This window comes from Lissotriton helveticus, chromosome 12, assembly GCF_964261635.1.
Source record: "Lissotriton helveticus chromosome 12, aLisHel1.1, whole genome shotgun sequence".
Classification (NCBI taxonomy): Eukaryota; Metazoa; Chordata; class Amphibia; order Caudata; family Salamandridae; genus Lissotriton; species Lissotriton helveticus.
Genome location: NC_136073.1, coordinates 583,177,498 through 583,200,046, shown reverse-complemented (window position 1 = coordinate 583,200,046; position 22,549 = coordinate 583,177,498). Strand labels below are relative to the sequence as shown.

Here is a 22,549-nt window from a genome sequence, read left to right as displayed (position 1 = left end):
CTTAAATCCCTTAACATCGAGTGTGGCACACACCAAGGGTGCTCATTGTCGCCAATATTGTTCTTGCTGGCAATAGCACCCCTGGCCATGTGGAGGTAGCGAACAGAGGGATAATACTGGAAGGGCGTATACACACCATCTTGTACAGGAATTACATGTCAATATTTCTTAAAAGCACTGGAAGTGATTTGCCCCAGATATTGGTTTTGTTGATAAAGTTTGGGCAAATATCAAGACTAAAATGAAATATCTTTGAATCCTGGCTATACCGGTTGAGAATGATGGTGGCGCTTGAGACAGGCTTACTTACCTCTCACTGCACTGAAATGGGAACCTACCACTTTCAAATGCCTGGAAGTAGATGTCTACCACTTAGAGGAGAACTGCAAAGACAGCAATTTCTTTTCAACCTTGACAAAGTCACAATGCCCAGAAGTGCTCTGGAACAAGTTACTGCTCTCAACTATGGGCAGACTGGTGATTGCCAAGATGCTACTCTTATCAAGGTTCCTATATTTACTGTCTTTCCTTTTCTCTCTCACCCTCTCCCCCCTGCACAGTGGGCTACCTAAAATCCTGCACTGTAATTTTCTACCGCAAATGCAACAGCGGCATCTGATATCAGCGACCTCCTATGACCATCGAGTGAGAGAGACCTTGACAATAAACATTAGAGTGGGCTGCTACTTTTGCCAGTGGCAACTGGCACCTATGGTTGGGTGAGGTCACGTAAAAATGTAAAATTACAAATTATAAAAACAACACTTGGCACCGAATGACAGGACCTTCTCACTCTGGACCTCGTTGTGACTGCAAAGAAGACCTCAGCAAACTCCATCGAACAATCCTGGCGCTGCTCACAGCATGAGAGCAGCGCCCTTATTGGAGGGTGCAGCCTGTCTCTGCGCTCGACAGTGCACTGGACCCTGCACTTACTCTCAACCCAGCTGTCTTAAGCTGGTGCCACTCAGCAGGCCCTGCCCCGTCCTGACGCTCAGCTTGGGACGGGGTTATTGAACAATACAATTGTAGTGAATTACCATTTTATTTTTCATCTCGGGTGCATTTAAGTGGGGCGACGTTTCTCCACCGCAACGAAGGAGCCACTCCTGACTATAGCTGTGCTGTTTGACATTGGCTGGCATCCCCACTCATCTTGGCTTGTCAAGCAGCCAATGAAAGGCAAGGTGCATCACCAGGGACCAGTCAAGTAACAGTGAGACTGAGCCTGATGGGAAAACAGTGATGGGGTCTAAAGTGGCCACATTGCTCCATGTAGGCATGGACAAGATGTCTAGTCCTCGGTGCTTGATCTACATTTCACTCCCATCAGGTGTAGAAGTCGAATTAGTTTGATGGAGGAAAACCAAAACTTCAACCCCCTGAATGCATTAGGCTGTCACAATAAATGCCCGGACTGGAAACGGTGTAGATATTTACATAGGGTGAGGGACCCACTCTGGGAGCCACACCATAGCAAAAGTGTGCTGTGGAGATAGTACTTTTCACAGTTTACCTTTGTCTCTGCAAAATAAAACCAAGTTTTACCATGTGTACAATGATGTGGGCATGCCGCAACCCCATATCAATAATGAGTGTCAGGAGGGTGGGGGCTGCTAAACGAGGTCGGGCAGTAAGTTGGGAAGGCGGCGCTCCACCTTTGTTCACCACTACACCTCATTATCAATAGTGTCCTGAAAAGAAGAATTTATTGCAAAAAAGTGGTAGGTTTGTAGAGCTAAGCTTCAACTGTGGATGCTTTGACATGAGCTGTGCATATACTGTGGTGAGCTATACTGAAGACACTACTTGTGCAACACGGAACTGTTGGGCACTTATGTATGCTGGTGATCTGATATGAGCATTACTCACGTTTTGACAAAATCTGCAAAAAGTGTGATTTGGACCAGATTTCTTAAATAATTGTTAATTTTTTGTGTTTATTATAGGATGGGAATAACAGCACCCTGTTGAATGATAAAATCGTTGGGGTAACGCTTTATGGCCACACTGTTCAAAACCTCAGCAGCAATGCAGAGATCAGATTTTGGCATCAGCAAGCACTTGTGAGTATTACCTGCCCATCAGCCCAGGGCAGTGCAACTGGGGTAAGGCAAAGGTTATTGTCCATGCTTTGTTACAGAATATCACCAGACACACCACCAGATATCACTCCACATAGCAGACTTACACAGCAGTTACATAGATTCTTAATGCACTTGTACTATGACTTTTGACAGGCAGCCCCACAGAAACCATCCCACACATCTTAGGTTAAGGCAATAGCAAATACATTAACCCCCAAGGTGGGACTTCTGCACCCAGCACCTCGTGTTTCAGATTCCTTTACTTATAAGTCTATAACCCTATTAAACTACTTATGCCCTAATGACTTATAAAGATATATGGAGATAACAGAGGCATACGTAAGAAAAAAGAAAGCACGTTTTAAGTAACAGCAGCCATCCTCCCTCCTACACTATCCAGGCGTAGCAGCAGCTGACATACAAGCTCATCCAGTATTCCTAAAGAGCCTCTTTGTCCACCAATCACCCAGCAGGTTACCCAGCTAAAGCATGTATTGCAACCCCTTTCGATCCCAGAGAGAACTCGCATCCATGAGGTATTAGCACCCTTTGCATACAACTCAATATTTCTTTACATTTAGGAATTCCAGGAATATTGGATCACTTGGGAAAAAAGGAGGCTAGAGTAACAAATGCATGAATATCTCAGATTAACTTCAAATTTATTATAATTATTTATGTATCCTGACAGTTACCCAACAAGGGAGAACAGTTTGAATTGAAAAAAACATACCGATATGGATTCACAACAAAACATTTGAACTCACTGGAAAAAATAACAGAATAGGGTGAAATTTGCATGAATTCACACTCCATGTATTAATGGTTGGGGGGGATCGTTAGTACATGAAAAACCAAATAAAAGTGACTTTGTAGCTGTTTTCTGAAGGTAACGGGGTAGTCTTAGTTATGAAGCCAGAAAATAGTTTCAGGCAGAAGTGGCAGCATTGAAGGAGGACTGCTTCTGAGCAAGAGTTGTTCTGAAATTTTAATTCTCCAAGTGCAACAGCTGAAACAAACTCATATAGAGGAGAAATGGAAACATATCTACGCCGTACTAGCGCCCAATAAAAACAGGGAATTTTAAAGTTATGTCAGCAGCCTTAACGGTGGCGTTCATAAAGAGAATGCTGTACCCGCCAATGAATGGGCAGCCAATGCAATAAAGCTCCATGTCAAACCAGATAAACCCTTGGATAATTTCATGGGGGCGGATGGCAAGCATCCAGGCGAACTTGAGGCAACTTTCACCGTTATAACAGAAAAAGAAACCCATACTATCCTGAAGGGCATTCGGACGGATGGGGCTCCTGGACCGAATGGTCTACCAGGAAGCATCTTCAATGAAGACCGAGAATTTTGGGCCCCTCACATTCATAGCCTGTTTAATCAATGTTACAATACATTGGCAGTATCAGACTCATGGAAAGGCTCAATTTTTCACCCCATTTGAGATGCTTACTGCCCGGAGAATTACAGACTGATCGCTTGATGGGAAGGCATTCGCAAAAGTGCTCCTGAAAGAGGTAGAGACCTGGATAAATAACAATCATATCATACCTCAATATCAGACAGGATTCCGGCTCAAATCATCCACGCTGGACAACGCCATCGCCCTGTCATATCTGGCAACAAGAGCCACAGAGGTCGCTTCCAACCACTTTATGCCTGTTTTGTCGATTACAGCGCCGCCTTTGATGGCATCAACTGCAACATACTCTGGGCAAAACTTTCAAAGTGGGGCATCCCGAGGAAACTTTTGGCGGCCACTATGAGGCTCCATACAGGCACATGGGTTCGCATTAAGCTCACGCAGACTCATGTGACAACCAAGATCTACACCCACAAAGGGCTAAAACAGGACTGTCTGATCGCTCCTACCCTGATTAATTTATACACCAAGGACTTGGGGGAGGCGCTGTTGAAAGTCAATATCTTTCCACCCAAATTAGACCATCTCAGATTCCCCATTATGCAGTATGTGGATGACCTGGTACTACTGAACCATATCAGAATTGGCATGAAAAGGACACTGGAGACATTGCATCTATACAGCATGGAAAACAAAGTCCAAGCTAATGCCACAAAAACGAAGGTCCGGGTCTTTGGTCACAAACCAAAACAGCAATTGCTGGACGGCATCTTGGCCCATTAAGGATTGCCACGACCAACAAATATAACTATCTAGGAATACAACTCACAAATACCAGCAGATCCACGTTGCAGGCCAAGGCACTGGAAGCTAAGGCAGCTAAGGTTGCATATGTACAGCGCCACAGTGCAGAGGCTTACCGGGAGGGGCAGAGGAGTCCCAGAACCGCCACAGACCACAACGAAGCCGTGAGGGCAACGGCAGCAGAGCGGAGCGCACTTCATTCCCCAGCAGCACCAGGGGCAGCACCAGGAGCGCCGCGCCCGTGACGCGGACAGAGCGACAGCAATTGCGCTCAAAGGGAGACGCCCCCACTCGCCTCGCGAGTCGCGCGCGGGAAGCGCCCGGGGCTAAGCCCGGGCAAAGGGCGGGCCCTCTACGGCCCTCATCGGCCAGAGGAGGCTGGGCTGGGCCACAGACCCTGGCACAAGGTTCATGTAAGTAACTGACTTTGTTGTGTGCCCACCTCGTGAACACTTTTAATTACTGAATGGCTGCTGCGGCTATAAGTCCCGTTATAGTGGGGTTGGACAAAAATACTAACATCCGAACACTGGATGATTATTTCATTAAACCAGCTACTGATAAGGAGCTTTTGTTAGCGGAGAGGAGGGCAGATCGCCGTCGTTCCATCGATCGATTAAAAAACAGAACATTCTCTGAGTCTATAATGTCTGTTTCCTTAGACGACGACCTGATTAGCTTCCCAGTAGATAACACCCTACTGGCTTGTAGCGTACCCTTGCTCCTTCAAGAATGTCTAGCTCCGGAATTGTCTCCTTCCCCTTCTCAAGAAATCACCCCTACAGTGTCCACAGATCACATTAACATCTCTAAGATCTTAATATCCCCCACAATAAGGCCTGGCAAAGTTGTACGTGGTAAAAGCCCGAGGCCAGTGACTGTTAAAACGCATGGGCCACCTCCACCTAAAAGAAGAAGAAAAACTTTATTTACCAACAAGCCCAAAATAAGTCATACTGAGTTTGGTAAAAAGAAGAACATTGTTTTACTACCTTCAACGGGTCCTCTTGATGCAAACCAAACTATAACAGTCAGCCCCACTTCACCGCTACCTCTACCTCAAGCTCCTACAGATCCTGATACCATCTCTATCCAGACGGAGGAGGAGTTGCAATCTGCTACTCCAAAGTCGCTTCTGGACAACATTGAGCTGATCATCCGTAGTTATATGCTTGCTCTGTCAGACAGATTTAGGGGGATGGAGGCACGTTTAGGTAAAATTGAGGGAGATTTGTCTGTGTTAGGTAATTTTGTTCGTTCACAAGGTCAGTCCAAAGTACAGCTCCAACAAGTCACTACATCAACCAAACCCCTCTCAAATAATGCTGTGGGTTCTACACAGTCTAAACCCAGTTCAAGTTTTAGTCAGGTTGCTGTAGCAACTTCAGCCACTCCTAATCTTATAAACGTGGCACCGAAAGCACCCGGCGTTAATAGTTGTAAAACCCGTTCAACAACAACTTCAAATGACATACAGGGTAAACCTATCATCTCCTTACCAACTAGCTCTGTAATTATTCCACCTAGGGAACCCAATACTTCCTTGGGGAGATCACCCAGACTAGAAGGGAAGGAGAATAACTGGGGAAGAGGGGGCCCGTCTAGGGCACCACCGACAGAACTCCCCCCAGAAGCATTACCGTTTGTGGTTATACTCACCGGGGTCCCAGAACTGCCCACTGGGAAAAGAGAGGGATACTCACAGTTATACAACAAAATAATGCATTGGCTCTCTCTCTATAGACCCAAACCCATTACGATTAACGGTGAGATAGTTCATGTCCGGCGCCTGTCCTGGTTGGGGGGTAGAGTGAAGGACATTGGTGGAGATGTTGTGGTAATAAACTTTAGAGACAGGAGAGCTGTACAACACATTCTGAACTGGCCTTATGGAAATGAAAAGAACTGCATAGTACCACGTCCCCTGACATACTTTTATCCCAGATCTGTTGTTTTCCCTCCACAACACCATAACAACAATACTTTTTTCTCTTCTCAGTTCCCTAATATTGAGGCTCTAAATCCCGTATACATGTACCAACCGGCTTTACCATCAGCCACATACGGGTGGAACACCATACCTTTTAACCACAAAACTGGTCTCAATGGGAACACGTCAAACCTGTTACCATTTACGCCCCTAGAGCTTTCCAATAGGTTTATGGCTTTTAGCAGCCTAGAGGTCTGCGACTGATGGTTAAAGAACCCAAAAGTAATGGGGGGTGGGGCAAGTGCTTCATGTAACTTAAGGTTACCTGAGAAGCAAGGGGGTTGCTGTCATGGAAAAAATTTACACAGCATGACTGTTAAAAACAGTAGTCCCAATAAAGTACTACCCATAGCACTCTCAGGGGAAAATGAGGTGCCTCTCACACCCCCATTAGCTATAAGGCAAACCATTAGTGACATATCTGAGCACTGGGAGATACAAGCACAGCGTACTGTGGGTCCGGTGGCGGGAGGTGTAATGTCGCCTACTTTAATTATCCCACAATCAACCAGAGAGGTTGTTATTAGTCCAGCCCTTAATAACAGTACAAAATTAATTTCCTGGAACATTGCGGGATTGGCAAATAAGTTACGTGACCCAGTATGGTTATCATTTATAAGAAAATTCAGTATTGTGTGTCTCCAAGAGACCTGGATAGAGGAAACTAAAGTGCATATGGAGGGCTTCTTAAGCTTTATTACCCCGGCAGTTGCCTCGACTAGGGGTAGAGCCAAAGGTGGCTTGGCCATCTTCATTAGCCAAGATTTGAATTGTAATACAAGCAATTATCATAATGTAAATCTGAATTTACAGAAGATTGATCTAAAAATTGGGAAGATTGTGGTAACACTGGTTAATTTTTATAATGCCAATAGTAAGAATGAAACCTGCAATATTGCCTGTTTAAATGATATTTTGAGCAAAAATGTTTACAATGTTTCACGGCACTTGCTGATAGCAGGTGATTTTAACGTTCAACCATGTGGTAACCCAGCCAGCACGCCAATGGGGTCTTTAGGGTGTTACAATGAGGGAGGTTTTCACTTCTCCCATGGCAGGGGGGGGGAGTATTTAAATGATCTAATGAACGAGCACAACTTGACTGTAGTAATGTCGTTGGCTCCGGATACTAAAATCTTCGACACCCCAACCTTTAAAGGGCATGGCCAGGGTTCCTTTATTGATCATATATTAATTTCTTCGGATGTTGTTCAATGGGTCTTGTATTTTTCCATTCTCGTTAGCATATATAGTGATCATAATCCCCTTGTTATAGACTTGGGCGGCCCTTTTTTTGCTAAATGTCAGCCACGTGTCGACCCTGGCACGTTAAGGTGTGTAAATGGCAGGCGTCGCATTAAATGGTCAATGGTAAATCAAGACACCCTGTACACTAATATAACCAGCGCATGTGAAGCGGAGCTGTCTGTTTGTCTTTCATCTGACTCAAGCCCCTCGAGCATTGTGTGTAGATTCGAGGGGTTGGTCACTAAAATTAGCTCCATGCTCACAACGCCAAGAAAGGGATATAGTGTGAATAACTCTAAATGGTTTGATCATAATTGCTCAAAGGCAAGCAGGGATCTGAAACTCGCATTAAAAACAAAACCAAGAGATCTTGAATTGATAAAAAATCTTCGTATGGCTTATAGGAAAGCAATAGCCACCAGAAAACAGGAAATCAAGGCAAATGTAATTGAATCCCTCCTAGATCCATCTGTGCTGGGGAATAGTAGCAAGTTTTGGCAAATGATTAACAAACCTATGTTTGAAAATCCTAATGACACAGCTATTGGAACAAACATCCCAGAGGGGGAATGGGTGTCCCATTACAGTACAATTTTCAAGAGCAATGAGCAATGGGAAGTCTCCGACTTTTTAACTCCAGCTGTGATTCCTTTGTGTTTCACAGTACAAGAGACTGTCAAGGGTATACAGGGTCTTACTTCCAACAAGGCCCCGGGTCCGGATGGATTGCCGCCGGACCTGTTTAAGTCTAGTATCCCGTTTTGGGCCCCGGTTCTCACGGCCGTAATTAATGCAGCGGTGAAAACTGGTTGCCCAAGAACTTGGGGTCTCTCTACTATAGTTCCTATTTTTAAGAAGGGCGATCACAGTAGCCCGTTATGTTACAGGCCAATTTCTTTATTGAACTCAGTAGTTAAAGTGGTAGGGGGTGTAATCCTCAACAGGTTATCTTTTTGGGCTAAAGAAAACAAAATCCTCTCACCTATACAATATGGGTTTAGACCAGATCACTCGACTATCACGCAGTGTCTGAACCTATACCTTATTCTAAGCAAGTATACATTGGCGAGACAAGGTACCGTCTACATGGCCTTTATGGACCTGTCGTCCGCCTTTGATTGCGTAGATAGAAGCCTATTATGGGCTACTCTGTTGAGAATGGGCGTAGAGAGGAACCTCGTTAATTTTCTCGCCGACCTGCATACAGATACAAGGGCGAATGTCCGTTACTCTCAAGATCTTAACGTAACGGATGAATTTAAAATAAAACGGGGCGTCCGACAAGGTTGTATCCTGGCCCCTTTTTTATTTAACCTGTACATTAATGAATTGGAGGAATCTCTTTTACTTGTAGAAGCAGACTACCCTTTAGTCGAGCGTAGAGGGGTACCTGTACTACTCTATGCCGATGATGCTGTTCTTATCTCCAGAACAGCAATTGGGCTTCAGAAATTATTAAATTCCTTCCATAAATTTATGGAGTCACGTGGCTTAAGTATAAACAACTCTAAGTCCTTCGTTATGAAGATAGGTAAGGGCATTCTGAAACCTGGTAATTTTAGTATAAATGGGGCAAAAATTCCATCAACCAACTCCTTCTCTTACCTCGGGGTTCTGATAGACCACAATTTATCATGGGGCCCAGCAGTCTCCAGAAAGAAGGGAGAAACTGCAAGGGTCAATGCGGCCATCCTTGGCTTTGCAAAAAAAATTGGTAATTGCCCGTTGGCCGCATCACTTAAGCTGTACCAGGCAAAAAGCGTTGCTGTTGCCTGTTATGGGAGCGAGCTTTGGGGCTATCGTAAGGCAAAAGATCTAGAGGTCACAGAAAATAATTTCCTAAAAAAACTCCTAAGACTACCTAGGGGCATGGGGAATTATTCTGTACATGAGGAGCTGGGGGTCCCTTATCTAGGTGACAGATTAGCAGTAAGCCCAATTTTATGTTGGCTGAAATGTTGGTTAAACAACGAAATCTCATTAACACATGCCATACTAAAAGAAGCCTTACAGTTAGACGGGAGATTTAAGGTACCATGGATCAAGTATATAAAGGACAGTTTAACGGCAATTGGCCGCCATGACCTGTTCTATGCCCCAAACACAATTAGAAAATCTGATGTGAACCTGGTCAAGAATGCCATAGTTTTGTTAAGATGTACTGACAGAGAAGAGGTTGAGATACAGAAGGTCAGCATTAGGAAACATATTATGATAAAAACATGTTTGCAAATAGAACCTTACCTGACATGGCCTATGTCTAGCTATGACCGGTTCCTGTTAACAAGGTTCCGCTTTGACCTCTATCACCTCCTTTTGGCATTCCCAAGTGGCGCCCAGCGGGGCGAAGTGTTGCCAGCTTGTGGCTGCGACGGAAAGTCTCCTCAAGATCTGGCACACTTCCTTTTTATTTGCCCTTATTACTCCATTCCACGGAAATTATACCTTAAACCGTGTCTTAAAAAAATGAGTTTTACACAAACTAAACCCGCACTTTATTACTTACAACTACTGAACATTGACTGTACCTTGTTTATTTGTAATTTTTTAAAAAAAGCCATCTGCTTTAGGAAAAGCATGGATGGCTAATCATGCTGAAAAATTTTGTGCTGGTGCTTTTTAAGCCTACAGATATTTATATTTTTAATTATATATTGCCCATGCTCTCATTGTCTGATATTGTACTGTTCACTGTGTCTTTTTGCCTATGTAAATGAACTGTGTGTAATTGTTTTTAACTGTGTTTCTTGATGTTTTAAAATGAACTTTTATGATTGTAAATTTACAATCGAATAAAGATTTTGATACTGATACTGAAACTAAACCACAAGCTCCAAAGTCACTCCGGAGAGGGTATCCGATGGGTCATGCAAGCAAAACTAATTCCAACACTGAGCTATGGCCATCTTGTCTTTCTGGGTCAGCTCACCGAAAAACTGGAGCGACTGCATATAATGGCCTACCGAAAGGTACTCAACCTTCCATACTCAACACGGTGTACATTGATTCTGCTGGAGTTCAATATTTCCACGATGGACATTGAATTAAAAAAAGACATAGTCAAACTTTACTATCGCGTGACCAAGCCGGGACCTGATACAATTAGGGAAGCGCTAAAAGTAGTCATCCACCAGGACAATAACAGCCATTGGGCCAGGTATCTCTTGAAGGCAAACGAGTCATTGGACTTGCCCTCCGATATCATAACTGACACATCTTTAACAATGGCCAGCCTGAAAAGTTTGATAAAGAAATAGGGCAAGTGCAACTCAAGGTTACAGGATATTGAACAAATCAGATATACCCCTGCTGCAGAGAGCCTTGCCTACTCACATTAAATCACAGCAAGTCAACCATATCTGAAAGCGGGGCTGGGAAGGCGAGCCCTGCAGAGCATATTGAGAACCAGGCTCTTAACACTGCCAATATGGCATTACAGGGCCCACTGGGAAAACAGATTGTCAGGAAACAAGGGATGTTGCCCGTGCCAATATCACACAGAATCAGCCGAGCATATAAGTTGTTGTCCAGCTTTGCTGGGACAGAGACGATTATAATGAAGACCAATGCTCCTGCAAAATGGTGTGAGAACATGCAAAGAGGCCCTAATGCTCATTTACACCACCACGGCACCGCTGGCCCTCGCACAAATTGCCAAGTTTTACACGGAAGCAGCAAGGATTTTAAGAACAACCCAAAAAACAAAAGACTGCAACACACAAGACGCTGATCATTTATTACTGCAGCAACACCTTCTGGAGGATCACCCCAAATGAACTGACCCTAAGCGACTTTACTCTTGCACCTTAGATCTCCAAGAAGCACAATGACACGCATGAAGGATGCACCACGCAAGGCTGTAGTTTAGCAAGGGAAGGGGGCGGCCTGCCCCGGGAGGCACGAGCTTTGGCGGCAGCGGCCTCCTTCTGCTCTTACCTGCTGTCTCGAGGGGTGGCAGTCACTCCCTCCTACCCTCTCCTGTGGCAGTTGTGGGCGGCAATCAGCGCTGAAACTCGCCAGCACCTACCTCGCTCTTCAGTGGGCCCGCGGCAAAAGCAGAGGCTGCCAAGGGCGCCATAGGGCTAGCTACTCCACTGACTCAAGGGGCCTGCACGCGGGTCTGACTCCACATCTAGCATCTTATTCACCTCTGGTACAATCTCCTGGTGGGGTTCTTTGCATAATCACGCGGCACATAGACTCACACGCTTACATAGCACGTCCGGTAGGTCTAACACCCGATCATCACTGATCTGGGAGGAGTATTGTTTTAAACTCGCGCCATATGCTGCATTAATTTCAATGCATGCCCACGCATAACTTAACTCTATGAATGCTTGCATGGCACAACATTGCACGCTCACCCACTTCCAGGCTTTGGCTTTGCCTAATGTTGCCTTTATTCTGCACTCTTTACATAAATCATTGGCTGATCCCACATCACTGGGCTGCAGCCCCTCCTGGCGCTGATAACCTTACTCGGCGTTAAATGTTGTGAAACGTTATACTTTTACACTCTGCAACACTTCATGGAATAATCTACATTGTCTTTTTACATCTTTATACTAGGCACCATTTTATGATATTGCTTTTTGTAAAAGATATTAGGTAATCATACAATAAAGATTTTACTTAGTTAAGCCTACCAGAGTATGCACTGCTACTTTCAGTTACTGTGGGGTGATCTGATGATTCAGTTTTTGAAGTAGTGAAGAAAGATGTTACCAGCTATTGCCACTCAGTTAGTAAATAAAATAAGCAAGACAGTGACAGTAAGATCTAGAGTGACGCCAAGAGATTTTACTGTGGAGGAGAGAGAAGGAAAGAGAGAAGAATCCAGAAGAGAGGGATTGCAGACACTCTTGAAGGTGGGCTTAACAAGAAGGAACTCTGGGGCTTATTTACAAGACCCTTGCGCCGCTGGTATGTCACTTTCTTCCATTTTACAAGCGACGCAGCGGCGGCGCACAGGGCTTGTAAATATGCCCCTCTGTTTCTTGGAGGTTTATTATGAGCAAATCCTCAACACCCATTTAGACGTCTATCAAGGTAGGTGTTAGACCTGGCACCATTGGCGTGGGTCTCCCTTCCATTTTTTGTTGTTGCCTCATGTATTTTTGCTGGTGTTAGATGCTTTGGGCACTGTGCCACTGATATCCAGTGCCACAGTGCCAGTGCTCCCTATTGTAAATTGATGTACTAATCAGTGGTTCCATGTTTGGCTATTTGGTTTACTTGTCAGACCCTAGTCTAGGCCACTGAGTGTGCCCAGGGCGTGTAAATCCAAATGCTGCTGGTGGGCCTGAAACACTGGTTGTGCCACCCACAGAAACAGCCTTGTAAAATGTGTCTGAGTTCTGCCATTGCAGAGCCTGCGTGCAGTCTGGTACTGTCATGCTGACTGGGCAAGTGCACCCACTTGCTAGTCCCTAAACCTTCCCTTTTCTTCATATCAGTCACCCCTATGGTAGGCCCAAGGGCAGTGTGCATTGTAAGTATAAGGTAGGACAAGCCCTGATGTGTGTGGCATGTCCTAATAGTGAATTACAGTCATTTTTGTTTTTCACTATTGCAAGGCTACCTGTTCTCCATAGGCCAGAATGGGCTGTTAGAGTTATTACATTGTATAATCCTAACTGTCTCAGAGAACATGGTAGAAATTCGAGTTTAGTATGTCTGAGCTCAGAATAATAAAATACATCTTTTAGTAAAGTCTATTTTAATATTCTGTGTTTGCAAATACCACTTTTAGAAAGTAGGTGTTTGCTTGTCTAACCATTCAAACCTGCCTCTGCTAGGTTGTGTATTCCTATGTCTGGTTTTGAGAGTAACAGGGCTGGGGAATTCCAGGAGACAGGCTGAGTCACCCAGTGGTGAATAGAGAGATCTGCATCTAGATGGGAGGGAGGAGTTGCACATGAACCTTGAATAGGGCTGTGCCTGCCTTCCACAATGCTGGCTCCACCCTCTGGGGAGCGCCTGATGTCTCTGCCCTGCACACTGAAAGAAGAGAATGAGTCCTGTAAACTAAGTGCTCCGGGACTGTACTTGCCTTCCACAATGCTGGCTCCACCTCCTGTGGGGCGTCTGATGTTTCTGCCCTGCACTTTGATTGGAAAGAAGAAGTCTGTTAAACAGAGTGCTTCAGAACTGGTTTGGACTGGGCAAAGGACCCTCTCCCCTCAGAGAACAAAGGATTTTGGGGAATAAGTATTGGGACCCTGATCCCATGAAATTAGATCACTTTGGACTACAAGAAGAAACCTTTACTGAGGAGAGGAACCTGAAGAAACTGAGGAGAGACTATTCCCAAGCTGAAGTGCTGCTTGGGGGATTGGCCTGCAGTGGTTGCCTTACTGCCAAAGGAAGGAGAAAGGAACTTTGTGTACTTGCTTTCAACTTGTGAAGGATCTCCAAGGGCTTGGGAAAGAGCTTAATATTTTTGCTCCGCACCCTTCTAATCAGTCAAGTTCAAATGTAATTTTAAATCACAATCCTTGTACACTACAATATGCAGATTCGAAGAACCAAAATCAATTTCCCAAAGCAAAGTCAATCACAAGTCCAGGATGTTTAAAACTTGATCTTTATTCAATTCTTTTTTCATAGAAATAGCCAACGCGTTTTGTATGTTACCAGACTTCTTCAGGGCATAGCACATTTTTTTTATAGTATCGGATCGGAGAGAAGCGTGCCGCAACGATGAGGAAGCGTGTCGCCGTTGCGGCTGCTGCCGTCGCAACTCCGAAGAAGGGTGTCGCCGCTGTAGTTGTCGCACTGCACCGCATCAGGAGAAGAATCTCGCAATGAGGTCGGAGAGTGTCGCCATCGCTGTGCCTGCCGTCGCATCTAAGAACTGAACTGAACTAAGCTTAAATCTACCATCTTAAAGTAATCATAGTGTGTATTTTTGTCGTTTATGGTCTTGTGGTAACTCTACATAAAGTCTACTTATTTTTGATATAAAACCTTTGTGGTGTCCATTTGTAGTGTTGTCACTGGGTTACTGTATGTGGTCACAACTGCTTAACTTACAACACCTCTGAAATAAGCCTTGACTGCTCACGCCACGCAGCCTAGAGGGTGAGCAGGGTTATGTTAGGAGTGTAATCCCCCTTGTCCTGACTAGAGGAGAGGGTCCCTACTTGTCACAAGTACCTACCTGTGCCAACTAGAGACCCCCAAATCTAACAGTAGGTGTGTAAAATGTCCTCAGTTGCTGAAGTGTTTATGTATAATTGAGTGCCCTTGGCGTTCTGGCCTATACAGAAACCTGCATCCTCTAGAATCAGATTTGAGGGGTCCACGTATGGTTTAAATGTGGCAATTCCAAATCTGACCAGTTGGTTCTGCTGGTGAGAAATGAAGAGAGCCAACTCAGGACAGAGTCATGAAAACCCATGGGGTATTTCATTGTTTTGATTAACTTGCCCTGATCAGTGGTATCAAAGCCACTGATAAGTCTAATAGGATGGGTGAAAGAGTGTCACCTCTGTTCCGTATGTGATGCGTGCCATCAAGTATATTCAGGAAGGCTGTTTAGATAATAAAAGCAGGATGGAATCCAAATTAATATTTCACCAGCAGGCGTTCCTTAATGATAAATATAAATACCTGATTGCCCACATAGTTAATATTGCTTTTATTATCTGGAGAAAGTTCAACAAAGTGCAAAAATAAAAGAGCTTTTCTGGATTGAGATTGGAGTTTTTGAGTACAGGGGCCATTTGACAAGTCTTTAAGGAGTCCAGTCCCTATGAGGGCTGAGTGTTGGGACAGGAATGTCCCCTGCATGGTGTACGGCGTGTTTCCTTGCCCTGAGTCCCTGGCTACGTGTGTACGTGGTATATTGACTTTTATTCTGCCCCTAGCGTCACACTAATCTAAGCATGAGCACAGAGGCCTAGGCCTGTCCCTGGCTCTGTAACATTTACTCAACAATAGCAGCCTACAATAATATCATATCCACTACATTGATCAACCTCTATAGTTCAAGGTAACAATATTATTACTAATCTAGAGGTCAAAGGTCAAGGTCCAGCTGATTGGTGACTGCCTGGAAGACATTTTGAAGAAGTGAGTCCACCAGGAGCAGCTACAACCTTGCAGTCCATACTTCAAGACCTGAATGCTTTCTTTGTGAGATGACGGTTGCAAATCAGCAGTGAATATTCTTGATATTAGCTATAATGGGACCCCTAGCCATTTTCTGGTTCTGTGATCTCTAGCCCTTTGGCTCTTGGAAAATATCATCTTTGTTTTGGTGGGTGGCCTGCTCCTTTAGGTGGGGCTGGGGTTGATTTGAATTAATTTGCGTTTGTTTGTAGGAGATGTGCAGACTGTTGGGCTCAAAACGATTAAGTTATTTCTGTCTGGACTCTGAGCCCCATATAAAGAAGGGAAATCAAATTATATTGACCTTGACACATTTTAGCTTTGCCCTCTTGACCGAGATTTGTCAACGTAGCCCATGTGACACAAGTGGAGGTGGAGTGACAGGAACATTGCTGAAGTAAGCAGTTGACACCCGAACACGTCTGGCTTAGTGTTATTTTTAAGGTAGTGCTTATCACGGAAGTGTTTGTTCTCTTTTCTCAGCCATCGAAAGTACCAAGGCCTTTCTGTTTTTTGTGTTGATTTGATTTTAACTGCCCTACTTTCTTGTATGTAAATAAAAATGTATGGGTGTGACTTAGCCTTGGGCTTATTAATTGTAGTCACTTGTGTCTTGTGGTTTCTGAGTCTCAAACTACCGGTCGCCTCCTGGGGTAGCCTTGTCTGTTCTGCGTCACAAGCCTTGGGGTGCCAAGTGCACCAATGGAGTAGCTTAGTTAACCATTTGAGTGCAATACTCAACATAGATGCTACTCAGTAATAATTTGACTGTCTCAGGTCCCAGAGAAAAGGCCTCACAACGATCTTGTAGCTTGCTTTTTTTCTGTCCCTCATCCTCACTGTAGAAACTGAGATAGGGGATGTTTTTGACACTCCATTGGAGGACGCCCAATGAAAATACATCCAGCATAGAATTCCCAATTTATCAACGGTGGTCCAAAATGCAGAATACTGCTCTAAAAACATGTACACGTAATACCAAACACCCACATGCTATTTCCAGATATACAGGGATTCATCACATTGCTGTTGGGTGCTTTGTGGAAAAAAACGCCCCTTTTTTAAATGTGGCAATCCTGTTTCTTTGTGCAGAAATTTCGAAAGGATTGCTTGAGCTAAATCAGGGGCCTAAAAGGGTTTTGAATCCCCGTTGCCACAAAGGTGTTTCTGTGGAAAGAGCCTACTGGTGTAGGAGATCCTGTCACGCCCGATGTCTCATGAACCTTTAGCTTTTAGCCAGTCTTATCCTGGCTTCTAGACAGATGTCTGCCCATGTCCCAAGCGTGAGGAATGGCTGGGTAGTATAAGATTGCTCTACACTATAGAAAAATACACATATTATAAGACAAAGATGTTGGATAGCTGTGGACAACAGTAATGCCCTCCATGGATAATAGTTAGTAACCACTGACACCCAGAACACAGAAAATATGTTTCACTTCTGCTTGCTTCCTTGCTTTTGTTTGTGTCCCTAGCCCATTTTACTTCCACATGTATTCCTTTCTGTTACATGCCCTTCCATATTACAAGTCGCTCACTCCCATCTGCCTTCCTTGGCCATTGGTAAAATTAAAGCAAAGAGACCTATATTGTTTTCCATACTGACATGGCTCTTGTTCTCTCTTTGTAGAATGAAACCAATGCCAGGTGTGTTTGGTGGATCCCAGGGACAGGTAAGACCTGCTCCTGATGCTATTTTGGTCTAGGAAGAGGTGGATGCCCATGAAGAGTTCTCTGCTTGAGCAAGCGGTGTAGGATGTATTGGGTTAGCATTATACACCATAGAAGTTAGTATATTGTGGACGCAGTCTACCTATTGGAGGGGGGCACCATAGAGAGGAATACAAGGCCTAAGAGGATGCCACTGATTGCACCGCCCATGTATCCAGCAACCTTCATGTGCCTCCTATTTATTTGCTAAAGGCCTACATATGTTATTACATCATTACATAAAGTCCTCGGACTGTGTAGGTTGAAATATTACAAATGCAATAAGTAGCGCGAGAATATGTTGATGTTTTATATGTAGATCACTTTGGGAAGAAGGGGGAGTTAGGGCCTGGGACTTGTAGTCAGTTGGACCATGAAATAATTGAGAAAAAAGCAATTTACCAACTACAAAATATTTTTCAATCCACTATTATAGGGAAACAAACCAAGTGATACTCCTGGGTTGGTTGGGTATATATCATTCGTACCCTTTTGATTTATTATTTTGAAATGTAAATGTCTCATATATGAAAAGGACACCACGTTCTCTCACAATTACCAATTTTGCTTCATATATACAAATATACAATACATTTTTACAATACAACACTTACATATACACAAACATTTTTGGATATATATACAAGCTATTATTTCTTCAAAAAAGACAAGAGTCAAGCTTTCGACTCACAAGATAAATCAACTGCAAATGAATGAAACCAATGTTTTCCAAACAATAAATAAACCATAAATTGATTCTGTGGTCTATTAAGCAACTGATAGCTAATCTTTTTAGTGTGCACACAAAAAAGATTAGCTATCAGTTGAAGAAATAATAGCTTGTATATATATCCAAAAATGTTTGTGTATATGTAAGTGTTGTATTGTAAAAATGTATTGTATATTTGTATATATGAAGCAAAATTGGTAATTGTGAGAGAACGTGAAGTGTCCTTTTCATATATGAGACGTTTACATTTCAAAATAATAAATCAAAAGGGTACGAATGATTTATACCCAACCAACCCAGGAGTATCACTTGGTTTGTTTCCCTATAATAGTTGATTGAAAAATATTTTGTATTTGGTAAATTGCTTTTTTCTCAATTATATGTAGATCACAGCATGAACTGTAAGGCGTTTAGGAGCTTAGGGCTGCACAGTCAATAGAAGTGATGGATTGACAGTATTGCTCATAATTTTTCCTGAAAATGTGCCCCAAAGGGCTGAGAAGCAGCCGCCCCTTTACCTGCTCCAACTGTGCTCAAGTGCTTACATTCTATGGGCAACTAATGGCTAGATTCATGTGTTTCTCAGACCAGCACTTCTATGCTCTCCATTTCTCCCACTGAATCCTTACATTTCCAGGTTCTACCAGCCTAAACCCTCATATCACTATGTCGGTACTGTCACACTAAACTCGACGAGCAATCCTCTGAGTGTTTCCTGCTGCACCTCCCTAAGTTAATCAGTCTCTTGGGCATTATTTAAATTAGTCTATTAGCCTGGTCTCCTCTACAGGTTTCTTAAACATCCTTTCACCTCTCAGTCCACACATTTGCAACTGTATTCCGCATAACCTCAGCACCTTCGCTTAAGACTACAACCTAAGTCCTTACAGAATGTCCATAATATGGGAAACATCCTTTACATCGCGGTGATTACACCGCGATGCATTTTGAACGCAGCCATTACAACGCAAGTGTTACATCGACTTGCACTGGATGGCGCTATAACCTAAGGAATAGTAAGATTTACTATTCCAACACCTTCCCTACTGTACGTAGACTGGTGTTGGAATAGTAAATCTTACTATTCCTAAGTCCATAGCCCTCCAACGCAAGTCGTTGTAACGACTTGCGTTGTAAAAACTGCGATGTTACATACCGCGATCATTTTGATCGCGTTGTAACAGCACATATTCCTATAATATGCACTTCTGACCTATGATACTGTTCAGCATCCCGAATGGTGTAAGCACAACCATCTGCATATACACTTCCTCAGGATTTTCAATATGCAGGCTTACCACCATGACACAGTAGACCACACCTTCTGGTCTGACAACTGGATCCAGCACTGGCAGCATGTGCTCCAGGATCTCTAACATGAACAGTAGTCCCACTTCCTGTTTATGAACGGTGCTGCTAACTCGAGGTCTCAGTGTTCCCTCCACCTTTAACTGACTGCAGCTTCATCCTCAGAGGAACATTCTGCATCTGCAAGCGTACCCTCTAAACCTAAACACCGAAACATAATATCAAAACCTACAACTGCGATGGAAGAGTGAATGAAAGGCTACTTACTTTATCAGTGGTGTTCCTCGTCCATAATGTAACACTGATGTTGAGGTGCACTTGGAAAGTGGTTCTTGGCAGAGATCTGAAACTCCATGTCTCTGTCCGGTAAATCGCTTTCGACTGTTGTAATTTCATGGACAAAAATGTATTTCACCCAGCTTTCACATGTTTTGCAGTTTAGTGCTTTTTCAAGGCTTGGTGATTGATTTTGGTTACCTACAGATAATCTCTGTCAAAACTACAGGCAACATAAACAGGAGAGTTTAAAGCAAGCCGTCTGTGACCCTGTAACAGGACAGATGATTAACATACCTTAAGAACACACTAGCATGCTAAACACCTGTCGGCGAACTGCTATACTATCAAACCAAAGTGGCCTGGAGTGAATTACATAAAAGACAACTGAAGTTCAATAACTTTCATGGAGAAGACTTATGGTCTTGTACTCTGGCCTTTCAGTGCATGGCAGCATCACTAATTGGCAGATGTGTCCTGTTTGGAAGCTGTCCTTCCACACTACGCAACCAAATGTTCCTTATTCAAGCACTGCATCTAAACTCCAACACCAGTAAACACTGCCATTTTTCGGTGATGGACGAAAACTGCTTGTGAATCGCAACATGCTTAAAGACAACAGATTAAGCCCGTCTGGTCTGCTAGCCCTGTCTTTGAGGGCCATCTCACACTTGTGTACTTCCCTCTGAGCTTGTGGTCATAAAAGATCAGTGGAAGCTGAGCTGTGGAGGGAGAGAATGTGAGAATGCCTTTGTACTAAGAGTACCAGAATACCAATATGAAAAAGGCCCATGGTCAAATTAGGTCATACGGTCTGGATCTGGGGTGGAATGATGCTTATATGAAGTATGTAGAGATGTAGAGATTCCTCGCATGGTATTCCTCTAAAATGTCATAGGTGCTGATTTAGCTTACACTGATTTAGCATTAACTCTTCCAATTCACTCTTTGTCATCTTGGGAGTTATAAATGATCCATCAAAGAGGGCAGCAGGCATTTGTCTGATGGGACCATTCCATCATACAAATCTCTGCTAACATATCCTGACACAGCATAATCTTAGTTAACTGACACCCATCTTTGGTGATAGATTCAACCCCCCTGTTGCGCCCAATGGAGAGTTGCTGTGTTCTTTCCAAAGCCAGGTTTATAACTCTTCCCTACAGGATAAGGTTGTTAATGGAAATTAAAGTTTGTATTAGTTTGTGTACTGTGCCAGGAACCAAGTTTGTGAAGGAGGGTGAGTATTATAGAGCTCTGGTCAAGCGGTGGGAATGCACGTCAGTTTCAGAGAGAGAGAGATAATAGAGAACGATAATACAAAGCACTCTCCAGGATGTGCATCGTACAGGGGCTATGAAGGAGACTCAAGATCTAGGCAGGGCCCAGAAGCTTTCAGACCTGGACATGTCAGTACCAGGAAGCCTTTATGGGTATGTGTGGCCTCCATGTTTCTGAAGGTCAGATATATGTGTGTGTGTGGGTGTGTGCAGGAGTGGAGGACCCACTCCCTCAGGAGTAGAGTGGCTTGAATTCTTGAGGTTTAAGCTAAGCTGGTCTCAGATTGTTAGAAATTGAGAGCTTGATGTCATTACATATTACCCTACAGAAGCCTATGGGTCATGTGCACCTGAGAAAAATCTCACCAGTAGCATAACATATGCACCTGAGAAAAATCTGACCAGTAGCATAACATAGTGCGGGGGCCCAAACTCAAAGGGGTCCTCTCAGCACAGTTCCATGGCCATAGAGCACCTGATTGAGTTTGGAGGGGGGCCCTCCACGTACCTTGCAGGGGATCCCCCTCAAGTTTTGTTACGTCACTGGATCTCCCTATATCGAGTGCTAGTATATTATTGCTCATACCTGACTCTAATGGCAGCGCTTCTTGGTGTGCTTTGGAACTGGCACAATGAGTGTACATGGGTCACTCTTTTGGGTGGTGGGCTGTTCAGGAGGATCTCTGCAGCTGGAAGCGGTAGGATAGACCTGGAGTCAAAAGGATTGTATTCTAGTAGGGAACTGTTTATCTCTGTGAATAGTTTGGTAGAGTTTCAGGGTAGACCTCAGAAATGAAGATATTCACAAGCAGGCTTGCGTTGCTGGGCTCAATGCTTTGAGTTTCTGAGAACCTTTGAGAGTTGCTTATGTCCTCATAGTACACAACCTGAAAGCTGGCATGCACTGGCCATTTTCCTGCCCTTCTTTATGATCCAAGACAGTGATGTGGAGTGTTCAAGTGACATGGCTTGGAGAGACGGCGGTTTATCACATACTATATCTCCGAGTCTCTGTTGACGTGGATTTTACTATCCAAGGTTGGGCACAAAATAGGAGTGAGTGACCTGCCCGGTGATAGGCAGATCAGGTGAGGTACTGAAAAAAATATTTTTCAATTGAGAAAAGCAGCAGAACTAATGAAGGAAATCTACTGTAAACATGGTGAATAAAACGAGGGGGATATGATTTCACTTACTCTTGGCAGGAGGCTATTCCTGAGTCTGCTGTAATTGACCAATCATGTTGCACTTGCAGGCCTCAGCCAGTCTTTAAGCCCTTCTCCCACTTAGGGCCTGTTTGCAAGCTTCTCATATTATTGTGATTCCTGTGCAAACACCTGTTACCTCCGGGCTACCATTATAAGTTGTACCAAGTTTAACACACCTGTTAATTAAGGGTGCAATAAAGTTTGCCCCCTTGTTAATTTCGACAGATAAAACTTGACAGCATTTATTAGGAAAAAAAGCCCAAGTATTAGCCAGAACATGCATAATTTGGTGCAGTAAGCACCAACATTCGTTGCTTTCCCACAAAGTTGATGATAACAATTGCATCCCTTTAATTCCAAACACCTCGTTTTCAGACATATCAAATGTGATAATTATCACATCTGTAGTTCGTGGTGCAGG

General features: G+C 43.8%; 1 protein-coding gene across 1 annotated transcript in view; it reads left to right on the top strand.

The window, feature by feature from the left end:
- ADGRG5 (adhesion G protein-coupled receptor G5) overlaps positions 1-22,549 on the top strand; it is a 251,096-nt gene that overhangs the window by 121,910 nt on the left and 106,637 nt on the right. Inside the window, 2 exon segments of the mRNA XM_078668837.1 lie at positions 1,950-2,066; positions 17,247-17,289. Of these exon segments, the coding sequence (XP_078524963.1) occupies positions 1,950-2,066; positions 17,247-17,289 (160 nt within the window).